At 34.2% G+C, this 16,745-nt stretch overlaps 1 protein-coding gene across 9 annotated transcripts in view; it reads left to right on the top strand.

The window, feature by feature from the left end:
* ADAMTS6 (ADAM metallopeptidase with thrombospondin type 1 motif 6) overlaps window positions 1–16,745 on the top strand; it is a 244,972-nt gene that overhangs the window by 207,687 nt on the left and 20,540 nt on the right. For all 9 annotated transcript variants that reach the window (XR_003046702.1, XR_003046701.1, XM_025047793.1 and 6 more), the window contains 2 exons: window positions 5,284–5,413; window positions 13,604–13,808. Coding sequence is in view for 7 of the 9 variants with exons in the window: in XM_025047793.1 (XP_024903561.1) it covers window positions 5,284–5,413; window positions 13,604–13,808 (335 nt within the window). In the remaining 2 variants the exon portion in view is untranslated. The remainder of the gene's footprint in view (window positions 1–5,283; window positions 5,414–13,603; window positions 13,809–16,745) is intronic.

Raw genomic sequence — 16,745 nt, 5'->3', positions numbered from 1 at the left:
AAAAAAAAAAAAAAACATGCCATAGACATAGTATGAATTCAGTGAGTTAAGTTAGACATTTTTCATAGAAGAGATTACTGTTAATATCTAATAAGTAGTAGGAATTCCCTCTGGGGATAGTGTGATTTCAAATAAATGCAGTATATGTATGCTCTACCCAATCTCACCATCATTAAACACATTTGCTCTAGAAAAATACAGTATTTTTAGAGCCACGTTTTCCTTTTCTTAATTCTGTTCCTTGGGACATCTAGTTTTGCTATGACAGAAGGGAAGACGCTGGAAAGGCAGAGAGAGTAAGTCTTTAAAAGATAAAAACTAGCAGGAGACAGTCCATCAGAAGAAGGAAGCATATGGGTGGAGTTGATTGGTACCCTGGATGCCAGCTGTTAGATCCAAGGCAGATGGACTTTGCTCTGCCCTGTAAATAAATGCTTGTGTCTGGCCAATAATCACACAGCACGACAGCCAGATTCCAGCAGTGAAAGACAGAGCAGAGAGACATTTTTTTCCTGGCATTTGTTGCTCTTTGGATGCTATCTGCACTGAAGATTTAGATTAAATTAATATTGTTGGCCATATGCTCTGTATACTGTGGTTATGTAGTGTTGTCTTGGTTGCTAGCTACTTTGGATGCTGTGGTTAAGGAAATTGTTGCCTTAGCCACCAACCATATTTTTAGTATAAGCTCTGACTTACTAACTTCTTTCCCCACTCTTCCTCTTCAGAAAACTGTTCACGCTCTGATATGATGTGCTATGTCACTAGGTTGTTATCTAGATGGTTAGCTCATCAATCCCAAAGTTACATTTATTCTTCTCTTACTTTCCCTTATTGACTCACTCACACGTGGTTACAGACTGCTCACTTACTATTTCAGTGGTTTAGGACTGAAATACAAGATTTCATGAGTAGATTTGAGAGGACCTAGAAGGCCTTTTTCTGCCCTTCAATCTCCCCCACATCCTTCTTGGTTTAACACAATCCCTCTTTCAAGTGAAATTCAAGTGATAATTTCTATGCATTGAGAACCTTCTCTCTCCTTTTAAAACAGTGAACTGACCTGAGAAAAGCAATATGTTGTCAAATGTTGTTACATATGAATTTATAAAATTATTTCATTATCTGAAACGAGAGAGATGGGACATGAGAACATTAAGCAGCTTACAAGGGGAGTAGAGGAGGGACTGAAAAGGAGGTGAGAACTGAAGAGAAACTGGCATCTGAAGTGTTCACTCAGGATCAGCTCTAGGACTGTAGCTGCTGAGCAAAAGACCCTGTGTTCTTCGCTTGAACCGTCACCATCTCTTAGAGTAAGACGAAAAGTTTCATCTAGAACTCGCAGCTTGGCGAATTTCTTGCTCACTTTACTGTGGAATATGCTATTTCAAAATATTAAAAGCCATTTCTTGATGTGTAGCTAGAGTAGTGTTTCAAGCAGAGTACTTCTTTCTCCCATTGGACAAGAGAACCTTTGGTGGACAAATAGGTCATCTTAATCTTTTAGCTACTGGCAGAAAATTAAATCTAAGGTTTGACAAATTTAAATGTACAGGCTAAAAATAAGAATTAGGTTTCCATGTTAAGAGCCATCATATTTGATTCCTTAAAGATAAGCAAAGTTAAAGTTTCTAAACAGGATATGCCCATTTTAGAGAGTTTAAAGTAAATATGTATTGGTAATGTCATATTTGTACTTAAATTTAGTAATATGAAACCATTAATATTTTTTTAAGCATAGAAGAGGGACTACATTTAACAAAAGAATAGAGTTTGCACACCAGTGACTTTAGGTGTTTTAAGAATAAAATATAATTTGTGTAATTTTTAATTTGACTAATTAAATTCTGCAGAACGTCTGCATATCTCCAGGGGATATGGACACTAAAAGCCACTAAAATTTTGTTTTCAATTAAGCATATACTGACTGGTCATGTGGACATTTTATGTTTTTGGTTATAAACTATAAGTCTTCAGATTTGAAAACATAGTGGTTTTGTGTAACTGGATATAATTATTCCCAACAATTTAAATCAACTTCTTAGCAATGTTTTACAGATTACTTTAAAAGAAGTTCCGTACAAGAGGCTTGGTCATATAAAGATTCTAAACTTAATCACTTCTCTTGTTGACTTAGTTTAGATTATTTCCAGTTGATCTGTATTTTCTACTTTCTAAAGCTAAAAGCTCATTTTCCTTAATCCAAAAGTATGTATTTAAAAATCAATCCAATTAAGTGCATTAGTTTATAGAGTTATCTTGTTGCTACTGACTTAAAAAGAAAGAAAAAATCTGCAAACCTGACAAAGTATGGTGGTAAAAGTTGGAAGAAGATTTGTATTCTGCTGAAGGAAGATAGTTCATTATTGTAGGAAGATTTGGAATAGATTACTGGTATAGTCAGTTCTTGAGTGTGAAATACCACACTGTCTAAAATAACTTTTAGAAGAAAATTAATAAAAGATGAATGTGAAGAAAAATGCATCTTCATAAAACATAGAGTAATTTCAGCTGTTCATTCAAGGCCTTTAACTTTTACTTTATAAAAAATAGTGTTCCAAAATTACAAAACTGAAATGCACCACAAGATACCCTAGTTCCTAGTTTTTAAGAAATCTGAGAGGCGTGAACAAAATTAAGTCAATTTGTAATCCTTAGCACTTAGTCCAGTATCTCATAAGAACCACAGTGCTTTGTATTTAGTAATTATTTTCTGAATGAATGAATGAGGGCGTGAACAAATGAATGACCTGCCAACCACAATTAAGTGGCATCTTTGGTTTGTGTGCCACATAATTTTAAACTAATTACTGGATCCCACCAAAGAGCTAACTAGCTTTAAAAATAAAAGTCTAGAACAAAGATAGAAGATTGTGGATAATATTTATTTTGTTCTTTGTGGTTTTATATATTTTTCAAATTTTTAACAATAAATGTTATATAGCTAAATTTTTTCAATATACATGGCTAGAATTTATCTTAAAATGAAGTATAAATCTCACTTCTAAGAACTAATATCTGTTATAGAAATTACAGAGGCCTTGCTTTTATATTAAAGGCTACTTTTAAAAACTAATGTTGTTATAACCAAACAACATTTAAAGGAAGCACAATTTTACCTTAACCTGTAGAAACAATTAATGTTTCTGCTACTGATACAAAGTGACATCAGTTTCATTTTGTAGTGTCGAAATGTTTATTTTTTTCTGAAAAACAAACAAGATACTAAATTCTTGTTGCAAATATAATCATATTTTTATTATTAAACATTTATAAAAGTTGGGTGAAGTTGTTTTTCATGTAAGCAGGTGGGTGGTTTGAGTCTCCCTTCTCCAAGTAAATTCATATTTGAATGACTTAAATAAAAAAGGTCATGCTAACCAATAAAAATAATCCCCTGCTCTCCCTGATAGGAACAAAATATTGAAACTTGGTGGGTAGATATCCTGAGCTATTGTGACAGTTGATAGTTGAATCCTATGACTAATGGTGGAGATTTTTCTCTAGGTAGATCACATGGACTTAGTTATCTGCCCACTGGAATGACACAGTGGGAGATATCTGATGAATATTGTGGAACATCTGTGAATGGATCACAGCTACGCCTGATGTGAATCATTCTTCCCTCAAATATCTAAAGTTTAATAGTTAAAAAATTCCAAACTGTTTGTCACATAAACTGAGATGTTGGGCTATTCTAGGAGTTGGGAGGGAGTGAATATAACACATACTCTAAGACTTTTTGCTAGTAAGCTATTTAGCTGTATTTTAAGCCCCTAAATTTAGGAAAACCTAAACACTTGTTGAAGGTCATCAGTGTAATCCTGTGTCACGACAAGTAATCAAATATACCTTCTTCAGTTGTTCGTCACCTTCATGGCGGCTGCAGAACTTAATAGTTTTCTCTGTCAGGGGAATAGATGCCCTGTCTTTGAATTCGACAGGCTTAGGTGAAAGTGTGCAAATGCTATAACTGAGGCACTCCCAGCTCAGAGTTCCTATGATTCTTTAGGGACCTTGGGGTAAGTTTTTGGTGTTCATCTCTTTAGGTGACAGTTTCCTTTACTGAATGATCATGTTTCACGTTGATTTTCCTAATTTGGAATCAAACTCTTTTCTTTAGGGTACTATTAAGAGCAACTGAGGAGGGCGGGGAGCAGAAGTGAAGGTTTGTATGGGGCCAGCTAGGTGTGAAGCTCTGGTTTCCTAGGTATTGCTGATGCTGCTTTTACAAGTCTTTCTGGGTAATGTAGCCTACTTGGTTATTGAGATGGGGCGATGAATACGGGTGACAGCTGAGTCTGTGCTTTTATTCCAATTCCAAGAGTATCCTGCTACCTCTATATGATTAAAAGTACTGTCTAGTAGTTTGACTTTTTCTTGATATATTTCTTTGCTTTTGATTGCTTGACACTAATGAGAAAATGAGTGTGTAAAGTTTCTTCACCAGGAATCTTTACAAGTATATGTGTTTGCGTGTGTCTTTGTACTTTGTGAAATGTGAGCAAGTTGTGGCGGATGTCTTTGCCAATAAATAATAAACATATATTTAGAATTTAACAAATTTTATGAGAATGCTTTTAGCCATGGCAAACATTTTAAAGAATTTTTTAAATGAGATAAGTATTTCGTAAGTGAATGTTTTATGGAGTAAGTATGTAATTGTTTGACAATGGTATAATCAACAGGGGGGCAACCCAAATAAATTAATGGATTGTAATTCAAAAGAGGTTCACTGCAATCTTTAAATTCTAGACATGTGGGCTGTTAGAGAAATAAATCTATAAATGGGAGGAAAAAACGAAATGTGTGAGCATGATGTGTTCCTAACAAATACTAAATTAATGGAATTTATCCTGCAAAATATTAAAAAGCAAATTTGTCCCTATTTTGTTTTTAAATAGATATACAACCATTGTTTTACATTGAAATGTATATGAACACATTTTATCTAATGATATTTGGGGAAAATGAAGGTTTTTTTTTTTTAAGGAAAGCACGAAGAAGATTATAGTAATGGGAATACTAATTGTTTAAAATTGCCAATAGTTTCCTTTCTGAACTTGAAAACAGTTATGTTTCTAAATATGAGAACAATAATTTTGCCTAAATTTGCAGTATAATGACCAGGACTTCTCTCCTTTTTAGAGCAGTCAAGTGTTTCTGGAACAGATAAGACAGCAGTGATCCAGTGAGGTTGATTGCCACAGAGGAAAGTTGTGCATACCTAACTTACTGTGAGGTGAACTGCTCTTCAATTAATGATGTCTTCCTTTTCTCAAGGTGCCCAAAGACAGGAGGTGGTCTGTAAAAGGTTGGATGACAACTCCATTGTCCAGAACAAGTACTGTGACCCTGACAGTAAGCCACCTGAAAATCAAAGAACCTGCAACACTGAGCCCTGCCCACCTGAGTAAGTAAGAGAAAGAAATGAGAATTATTTGCTCTAACTGCAAAGAGAAAAACATATCCATATAAGGAAACATATGTTCATATCATATATGAATAAATTAAACTTAAAAAGGGATAAAACATCACAGAGAGTAGAATTTTGATGTCCCTTTCACTGAGCGAAGATTCCTATTTATTCATAGCTTTCAGGTAACTCCTTTAAAGCAGGAAATTCAGTAGGTTGATCCTGGAATAGTGATGCAAATCAAATTTCAACGGTTGTAAGGCATACATCTTTTCATACTTTAACATCTCTGAAATTGGGATTCATCTTGCAACTGATGGTATCTTACAATAATAATCAGCATTATTTTTTTTCTTAATGATACTTAAAATAATAGTATCTTAGATTCAATAAAATACAGTAGATTGGTGTGCAGTCCTGTCTTTTCCAGATATTTATCCTAAAGGCCTAAAGGTTTTTAAAACAGTTTGGAAATATTCTGCAATGGAATATCAGTGTTTTAATTTGCTGACTCAATTTTAAGTTCTATCATACTAAGGCATCCTGCATTCTGACTGTCAGGTGGAGGCAGAGAAGTGTACTTCAGTCTCTTTCTGTTGATTAATGTAGCAATTATAGCTCACAGTAAAGGGAGGCAGAAGGAGAATCCATTCATCTTAATTATGACGTCTAAATAATTAAAATTTAAAAATATGAGACCTGCTGGTAGTGAGCCACACTTTATAATCTGTAAGAACAGAAAAGTTTCTTGATTGAGCACAAGGCAATGATTACATGAAAAAAGACAAAGATGCTGAGTCGATCATGAAAATACTGATCTTTGGAGGGATTTTGGCCGTTTGACAGCTGCAAGATAGAACATGTGTGAATTTCATTCTTATCTGAGAGTAACCATTATCCCCCTGGTTAACTAATTATCCCAACATAAAATTGATAAAGAAAAGAAGAGTAAGCAAATGAATTTATATACTCTAAGGTTGCTAGAACTGGAGAGGAAAGTTCTATAATGAAGTAATCTCTTTTTTCTAAAAATGACTACAGTGGAGTCACAAAAACCTGGGACTTACAATGGATAACCGACTTCAGGTCACTAATACAGTTAATGCAAGATGCATTTCTTAATATTTGTTCCAAAACAGTCATACCTTAAACATTTTCATTATCCAAACTCAGTGTCTGCCCAAATATTTGACTCTCAAAGGGAGATTTTCACTACTAGTCTCTTGAAAAGTTTCAGGGTAGTGCCTACCAAAATAGGAGCACAACGAGTTTAGAGTGATAGGAGTTTTTATTCTAAGACTTTTTAAAGTCAATTCTCAACATATTTTGAACAAAATGTTATCACCATGTAACTTAGTCCTTAAAATCCAGATATAGGAAAGTATAGAAATATGACCTATGATATATATTACAAAGACAAGATATTTAATTCTTTTTTTATTTTCTTCTTTTTTGCCAATTATTTTTCTAAGTTTATCTCAAGAGAAACTGGAAAGCTATATAAAGTAAAGTGATGCTCAGAAACCATGGGCTAACTTCGAAGTTTCCAGTAACTTTGACTTATTTTCAGATAATTATGAGTCTCAGCCCATCAACTTTAATTCCCTGACACTCAGGATTTTAAGTATTATGTTTGATATTTGATGAGTCATTTAAGCTGTCTGAATGGGCCTGGTCATACCTGTTCTATTTTGGCCTCAACTTTTTCATTTATTTAATCTTAAATGCTATTCGAATATCTTTTGAGATTTTAATGGTTGGTCATTTCATCCTGTATATTATAGGCTTGAGTATTACATGAGAATTTGGTGGAGGTTTTTTAAAGCATTTTAAGGATAATTGACATATTTGAATTAACATACATAATTAAAATTAGGTTTCCTATCTCTTTTTGTAATTCTAAAGTAAAAGTTATCAACTTTATTTTAGGTTTGGAAGTGATGGAATTTGATAAAGAAAGATAAAGAGAATATGAGAAAGAAGATTTGAGCTGACAGTTTTTTTGCAGGGGGAGAGCTAAAGATATATATTTAAAATATTACTCTGTATTAGTCCATTTTTTCTTCGTTTCAAATTTCTTCTCTATTCCTTCGAATTCAAACTATTCAAAAGGAAATCTTAATTCTTCAGATGCGTCATAATATATAAGATTCCCAGTAGACATTGATACTGTAGAGATAAAAATTACAGAAAGACTACTGAATTCAATAAGACTTTAAGTGAGTGTGGAAGATAGGAAAGGAGGTAGGTTTTTCAGATGATATGATAACTGTATTTGTTTAAAGCATAATTTTTTTAAATGCAGATAAATAAAAAAGAAATAAATACCCATAATACTTAGAATACCACTGTTAATATTTTGATATATATTTTCAGTCTTTTTTCTGTGTGTACATAGGCATGTATATATAACAAAATGGTATTAACTAGTTATGCTGCTTCGCAGTCAGCTCTCAACATGTCTTGAACATTAAATATATTCTACAATATTTAGTAGATATGTCATTGTTTATTTAAATTGGCTTTCCACTATTGAACAATTTTGATTGTGTCCTAACTTCTGATGCCTTATGATACCACAGCATTAACCATTTTTGGAATAGAATTTCTGGTTCAAATAGAATAAATTTCAGTTTTTGAGACACATTGTCAAATTGCTCCCCAGAAAGAACATATGAATGTATACTCCCACTAACAGTATTTAAGAATGTTGTTTCCCTAAACAACACTGGCTACTATTACTTTAAAAACAATCTTTGACTGTTTTATAGAAAAAAAAAAGACTTGATGTCTAAATATGTTTTATTTAGTATATCGTGGATTGCTGATGAGGCTGGACATTTAATAATTATGTCCAGCTGTCATTTGTATTACCTCTTTTTGCTTTTCTTCTTCATTGCCTATCCCATTTTTTATTGAAGTATTTATCATTATTTATTAATTTGTATGAACTCTTAATGTAGTGAGAATATTAACTCTTTTATCTATGTTCCAAATGTTTTTTCCTAGTTTGTCATATGTTATAATCTATTTCTACTTATAAGAGTTTAAAAATATTATATATAAAAACTATCAAACTTTTAGTTTTTTCATTGGTATAATGTTTGGGAAGGCCTTACCCACTCTAAGATTGTACTTACAAAGAAGTTTCTTTTTTTTTTTAATGTAAATTTCAATCTATTTAAAAATCTGCTTTGAGAAAAGGATCTATATTTATTTTAAAATATTATTGTTTCTCTAATACCATTAATTTAAAATCCTAAAAGGTATTTTTTATCAGAAAGTAACTTTTCAAATAATGAAATATTTCAACTAATGAAATATTTCAAAGGCATATTGGGGACTTTATAGGTAGAGTGTAGAAAAATAAAAGGCTTTAAGATTTATCTTTGTGTTTTATAAAGAAAATGACAGGGGACTAGAAAGAATAGACAAAAGAGGCATTGGTAGAGAAATAATAATGATAACAATATTTATTTAGAATATCTCAAAGAAAGAGCCAGAGGAAGCCATGCTGGGAAAAATTAATGTGCTCTGAGCAGCAACTCTTTCATAAGAAAGAATATAGTAGTCAAGATGGTGAGGTGACTAGAGACAGGAGAAAAACAAGAATTCTAGAGACATTGAATGAAAATGGTGGGATTCATGATATAGGCTAAAATAACTGGAAAAAGGAAAAGGGAGTAGTTGATATTAAAGAGCATGACTGATCGATAGGAAGCATGACTGATAGGAAGCCCCACCATAAGAAAAGGAAGCAAGGCTGAGTTGGAATCCAAAGAGAAAGGCCAAGAGTTCATTCAGTTTTGACCATGACGTCATTTAATAACAAGAATATTTCTATATATGATCTCATGTGAAGAATCCTTGAATACCGAATATTATTCCTGTATGATACTGTGGTTTTTGAATTTGTGAAAATCAGAAAGGTGAAAACAGTAGAGGGCTATACACTGTACGCTGTACTAATACTGTGACCAAGAATTATAAGACATTTTTTTAAGTAACTGAAATGTAGAAAGGCACTGTGGTTTGAGAGAATTTGTTTCTTTGCCTAAGGACAATCTAATTGAGCAAATACATATAAAAATAACTAGTACCTGGCAAAATATGTAAACTACAATTAGAAAGTTATAAGCAAAAGTGCTAAAGGATGCTCATACCGGGGAGAGATTTTTACCCAAGGGCTAGCTAGGTTTTATTTAATGGTACCTTTTATGATATAATGTTTAACAACTATTCTGAGTAATTGTACCTCACCCGTGGACAACTATAATCTGTTATTTTAAGTTTAGAAAAAGATCCATTGGAGTCCTGTATAAAACTCTAAAATTGAAGACCTGGGAAGGTACATAGAAATCATGTAAGCTAACTCCCATCGTTTTATGGATGAGGGTATCCTGATCTTCAGTGATGTTTTTCCCATTATACCAGACATCACTAATTTTGTAAGTTACAAGTCAAATGTCTGGTGGTACTTTAATACTTACAATTTTGTTTGTTTCATTAACACATTCTCCATTGCCACTTTCAGAGATGATTATTACATTGATTTTTTTTTTTTTAATTTAGAAAGATCTTGAATATGGAATGTTTAGGGCATAGAGGCATCTACTTAATATTAGTTTCATTTTCCAATTAGCTGAGGAATGAGCAAATTTTCTTTTTCTTTTAACCAACTTTTTGTTTTGAAAATTTTTTAAAAGCTTGGAGAGTTTTAGTATCTCGGTAAATAGTTAATAGGTTACATACTTGAATCTCTCTTTGGGTAAAGATGTTATTGTCAAATTCTAAAGATTTTTTTATTTTGCTATGTAGTATTTATTAAAAGAGTTGATAATTAGACCCTTGACTCTAGGACAAGGGCTTGAAAACATCAATATCTACCTCAATTTCTCAATCAGTATCTCTCTCTCTTTCTGTCATAATCCTAATATTAGTTTATTTTCATATGCTCTGCCATTTCCCTTTAAGTTAAAAAGCAAAAATAATATTCTGGTTTTATGATGGGTTCTTCAAAAACATTCTGGTTAACCTAGGTTGGACAAAAATTTTTATAGTGTCTCTCTTATTCCCTCTTCCCAGTAGTATTACTATTTGTCCTATTAATGAACAGATACTGCAAATCAAATTACACAGGCTGCACCAAGCAACTCTTATTTCAGACATTCAAACATGAATCCACTAATTGTTAGCATCTAATGGATATGAAGGCACTTGTGAGAATGAAGACAATTTGATCACTGGGTCTTCAGCGCAGAAAGAAACAGCCCTGATGTTGTTCAGACTATAATGATTCAGCAAGTGATATGCCCAGAGAGAATTTTTGTGTTCATATTTTTACCACTGAATCTAGAGGAGGAAGAAAAAGAGAAATAAGGAGAATGTCATCAAAGGGTCAAATACATGGAGAATGAAGGTGAAGGAAGCAGTCTGTCTTAAACTGGACAGGGGAATGGAGAAACTGAGACAAATAGATGCAGTGGTAAAATTGCAAAACTGTTTAAATAACTAGAATGTGATTTAATCCTTTAGAGAGACATGGGAAGGGATGATTTTCTGAGCAATAAAGATGAAACAGGAACTGACTGTGAAGCTTGAAATCAGAGTTATAGTCAGAAGGGAAATTGAGAGGGTGGTTAATACTTTTTACACTCATACATTCCAAGTTAAATGCTAGAGTGATACATCTAGGCTAAGAGATGGTTGGCAATAAAAAAGAGGACAAAGAATAAAAAGGCAGAGGTGGCCCTGACCTTGTGCAGCAAAGAATAGCAACACCTCCTGAATCACTGCTGTTATTCTGGGCACCTGTATTTAATTTGAAGGACTCTGTCCCTCTTACATTATGAGACCTAATGAGATCATGGCTGGAGGTGGTATGACTGCACTTTTTGTGGCTGAGTTATACACATTTCTATTTTATCCCCTGATCTTGGTGATGAAATCACTGTTGCAAATTGAATCAGAGTTTCACTATGGCTGGCATGCAAGTTATTATTCTCAGTACACATTTTCCTCTTTACCTAAAATGGTACTAACAACTCAGGATCATGTTCATCTGTGGAAAACAAAACAGAAAGAATAGGAAAATCCCTTTAAATCTCCTCCAGAAAATGACTAGAAAAATTGTTAATGTTGGATTTTTAAAATTCAGGATTAAATTGCTATTCTTTGAATAGATTTTAGGTCGAAAAGTTTTAGATTTTGACAAGATATATTTTAAGTTTGAGAAACGATTAATTACAATATTTCTAAGTGCTGGCTTCCTTCTATAAGTAAAGATAATACAAATAATGAACAAAGGCCTTTGTAGCTTACTTGGCTAAATGCAGGCTCAAATTTAGGCTACTAGTATTCTTACTTCACAAAGGTACTATCTTCCACATACAAAACCAGCACAAGGAGCTAAGCTCACAGAAATAGTGAGAAATGTGTCCTTTGGATTTCATTCTCTTCTCTCTGTGCAGTCTCTCACCCAAGAGCATGAACATATCCACTGAAGATAGTTGCGTGATTTATGATCATGGATTGAAGAAAACATCTTGTGACCTCATACTCGTGACCTAGATTCTACTTGTTAGCAGTGTTAAAAGTGAAATTCAGTGGAAATTACAGTGTTGGGAGATCTAGTCTTAGTGCCATCATTGCTCTTTTCACGATTTTGGAGAACCATTTTCCCAACACTGGGTTTTACTTTCTTCTTCTGTAAAACAAAGCACAATGCTTTAAACATAGTAAGCATTCAGCATATATTTATTAAATTAAATACAATAATATGTCAGCCAGGACTCTGGTTTAAAATAACACAACTTCAATTTCAGCTAGCTTTTGCATATAAAAGGATTTATTGTTTTATATAACAAAGCTGAGGAAACTGGAGGGTGGACCTAGCTAGAGGAATGGCTAGAATCAGATTCAAGCACCACTGAGACTTTCTATGTCCTCTACGTTCTTTCAGATCAACTAATTCCACTTGACAGGTGGCCAGCAGCATTTCTTATATCTTTATCCAGCTTTGTATCCAGAATGGAAAGGGTCCCCTTTGCTCTAGTCGAGGTATAAAAATTCTAAAGCCAAATTCTCATTGGTCTGATTTGGATCATGAGCTACACTCCTTGGGCCAATTAATGTTCCCAAAAGAGTGAGTTGTGCAGAAGTATTTTACACACACACACACACACACACACACAAACACACACAAAAATGCTGAAATTATGTATATGAAAGTTCATTGGTTACTTTAGGGAACAGGAGTGGAATACCTATAAATGTGAGATTTGTTAATTTCGTTAAGAAATTTCAGTTTCTTCCCACATTAGCTGTGTAGAAGCCATTTTTAGGCATAAAGAGCTAGCTCAGGGCTTTGCTCTCTTGCTGCGGGAGTTTTGAGATTCCCATGTCTTCAGTATGGGTACCTGGGCATTATCTGCCTCTATAAGGACACTAAAGCTCTTCTGTCATTTGTAGAGCCCAGTGTTTGTACTAAGAATCAGAAAACAAATCCCTAGCTCATGTAGTGTGGTTTTAGTACAAAATCCTCAATTGTGGGAGAACACGTCTCAATGTAATAATAAAATAGCTACCGTTGGTTATATATCAAACACTCTGTTAGAAGCTCTCAGTGGTGTGCTGACGCTGGCTAACACTGGCTTCTGAGGTGCTATTAATAGCATATCTTCTCTTGTTCACGTTTATTATGTAAAGGTGGTAGCTTGAATGGTCAGAGTGAGGTCTCTACACCACAAAAACTGCCAAATGCAACAAATCAGGACTCTCTCCCTCCCATGAAGAGCCAGTCGTTTTCAGCACATGACTGGCAGCTTATATGTAACCTTACTTAATCCTCATAACGATCTCATGCTTGATATTGTTATCCTCATTATAGAAATTAATTTTTTTAAAAAGGAGAAAATTCAGAGAGGTTTAAAAATAGTGCCTTACTTGTTTGAACGTGGTATTGCCTGCTTCAAAGCCCATGCTCTACACTTTAGAAAGCAGCTGACAGTGAATTACCTTTTCCTTAGCAGTTCTCCCATTTGTCATTTGTCACATCAACCAACTCTGAAATGTCTGCTTTTCTAGGAAAAGGATGTAGTCCTTTGATAAAAGTGCCTTCGCTCAGCTGAAAATCTCTGGCTACACTGAGGAAATGCTTTTCTGTGTTTCTTCCACTTCTTGCTACAGATGGTTCATTGGAGATTGGTTGCAGTGTAGCAAGACTTGTGATGGTGGAATGCGTACAAGAGCCGTGCTCTGCATCAGGAAGATTGGACCTTCTGAGGAGGAGACCCTGGACTACAGTGGTTGTTTAACACACCGGCCTATTGAGAAAGAATCCTGCAATAACCAATCATGTCCACCTCAGTGGGTGGCTTTGGACTGGTCAGAAGTAAGGAAATTGGAGGCTGTTGTATTTTGAGATGTCTTAACTGTCAATACCAAAGCATTTAATATTAAGGACACCTGAGTGTGTGAGCATCTTAGAACTGAGCAAGTCAGGACTGCATAGCAGTGAATTTGACCATGTTATATTTTATTTCTGCTTGTCAGGAAGTCAGGGTATTTTGGGGTCAAGGAAATCAGCAAGAAACTAGTCTGATTAGAAATACACCTAAAGTAAATTTGAAAGAATATTATAGTGAGTACTCATATAAGTGTTTTTTTTCCTTCTTTATTCTTGAACTATATCATAGGCTCAGAATTAGTGACATAGTATACCTTTTTTCCCAAATAATGTTTCAGCCTAACTACATAATTTTTAAATATGAACCTTTGTCAATTTATTATCACTTGTTATATATCTATTTTTTTAATTGTTTCTGTTGAATCAGGAGAAAAAACATGGAGTTGAGGTTGTAGCATATCAAAAGTTAAATTCAGATTTTATCATTATCTCTACTTATATGGTCAATAAGAAAGTCTTAAGATAATGTTTTCTGGCATACATTTATATAAAAGAGTCTAATATAATCCAGAGTACTCAGAAAAATGGTCTTATGAAAAATGAGATAAAAGAGAGTTAATTTTTGACTCCTCATTCTGAATGAGACATACACACATACACACTATACTGTTTTCCACATTTCCCAAAGAAGAGCTGACTCCTCTGTAGTGTTGGTTAACGTAAAGAAGTAAGAGTACCTGGTTATATAACTAACGGTCATTCTTCCAAGTTATATAACTAATGGTCATTCTTCCAAGTTAGCAAAACAGGATGCGTTTCTGGCTGGAAACATTGTGGTACTTGCTTTAGACCTTATAAGTTTGTCAAAAAAATAAAAAAACAAATTAAACACCGTTCTTTAGGAACCTCTAGATGTAAATTTTCCCCCTGCTTGACGACCTTATTTCACTAGAGATACAGAGATAAAGAGAGACTGTGTTTAAGATAGTACATGGAAATGGAGATTTTCAACAGTTATTGTTATCCATGGAATCTTTGGCAGGAATTAGGAGTGTTCTCCCAAGTTTCCTGGCTGTAGTCCAGCCTCAGTAATTACATTCTGCCCACCTGACTATTATTTGTGTTTTAATCAAATGTAGAAATATTCTTGGTATTATTCACTCAGCAGTTATGGAAAGTAGCATAAACTTTTCCCTACCAATGGGTGGGTTAACTCCTAAATTCATTTGAAAGATAAAATCCATCGATAAAGAATAGATATTCTACAGAGTTGTACACGTGTTTGTAATTATTTACAAACTCAGCGCCCAAGACTCTTAAGGACACCTATAAATAGTCTTTGAAAATGATGACAAATTTATTATGGAAAATCATAATGGGAGATCTGATGATTGGCTGCAACAGTTTTAGAGTTTCAGGTTAAGTCATTAAGTATAACTGAGTCTTACTAAACACACTGAGATAGGCACTATGGAATATACGAAAGAATTTGATAAGCTTGGGAATAAGAAACAAATAGGGAATAATATGACAGTGTTTCATAAAATGGTGAATTGTGTGGTATAAATGTATAAGTGATATAGAAATTCAGAGCCGAGAAGGTCAGAATGGCCTGGAGCAGGATCGGAAAGCTTTTTAGTTAATGGGAGTGAAACCCAATGTTGAGGGAGTGTAGGATCTCAAGTATGGAAGAGAATGGGGAAGCTGGAAAAGGTATTTCTGACAAGAGAAACAACTGACCAGTAACACAAAGACCATGTGGTGAAAGTGGGGTAGGAGAAAAGAATCTTCAAGAATAAATGGAAGAGAAGATTGAATAAAGTAGTGACAGGTAATAAGAAGGCTTGAATACAGAACTCTGCACCACATCATCTTTCTACAAAAAGTGGAGAAAAGTAGACAAGTTTGTAAGCAGAAACTAGAAAACAATTTCTGCCAACCACTAAAACACCAAAACCTCCTCATGCGCAGACTCATTTCACATTGGTCTCTTGACCTACATATTTCTGTGTCATTATATTTTTATTTTAACATAAAACAACCAAATATAATCACCTTGAGAAAATAGATTATGTGTATTGTACGTTTCCATTCCAAATACCATTTTAAGGTTTTCTTCTCCAATTCAACATCATATTGGTTGTAGTTACCCTACTTTTAGAATTTTGATTCTTCTCTGTCCAATCTTAGAAGTGACTTGTTCAAGTGGCTCTAACAGGCTCTTAGGTACTTCTAGAGGAGGCTGCCTAAGAAAATATGTGTAAGCTAAAGGGGCTTTTAATCACATTTCTGCTATCTTCTTTAAGATAGCTGAGTCAAAATTTAGGGAAAATAACTTCTGCTGAGAGCATGCAGTACGTGTTGGGACAGCCACCTCGAATAAATAAATCATTGGTAGCTGCTGTGTCTCGCCACAGACAATGCAGGAAAAGCGAGTCTAGAGTAAGCATAGATCAAGAAATGCTACCATTGCCGTCTCAAAGATTCTAGTTGGATACCATCTATACCATCATCTTCATCATTTATTCAGAAGGAAAGAGATAAGTTTTGCCCCGTACGGTCTTTCCTGTTGATTTTCCACAGGAGAAGTGTACTCTTAACACTTCCATTTCCTTACTTTACCAAGAAGCCCACTTCTTCCCCAGATGGGTTAAAAATAAGTGAAAGTAAATACATTAAGTGAAATAAATGTCTGAGTAATTCTGGAGAACAAAGTGAGAACAAGGAGCCTCTTATTCCCAGAGGAATGAAACACCTCCCACTAATGAAAAGAGGAGGTCCCGGCAGATAGAAGAGCAGGCGATGTTCAATCTCTTTCCATTTACTTTTGCAAATATTTCACACAATATTCTTTTGACACTCCCATGAAAACCTCCCTCCTCTTTCTGCTCTCTCCCCACTTCCAACTATCAGCCTTCTGAG

The sequence above is a fragment of the Pteropus alecto genome, unplaced genomic scaffold (assembly GCF_000325575.1).
Source record: "Pteropus alecto unplaced genomic scaffold, ASM32557v1 scaffold20, whole genome shotgun sequence".
In the NCBI taxonomy this organism is placed as follows: domain Eukaryota; kingdom Metazoa; phylum Chordata; class Mammalia; order Chiroptera; family Pteropodidae; genus Pteropus; species Pteropus alecto.
This window is presented reverse-complemented; position numbering and strand designations above follow the sequence as displayed.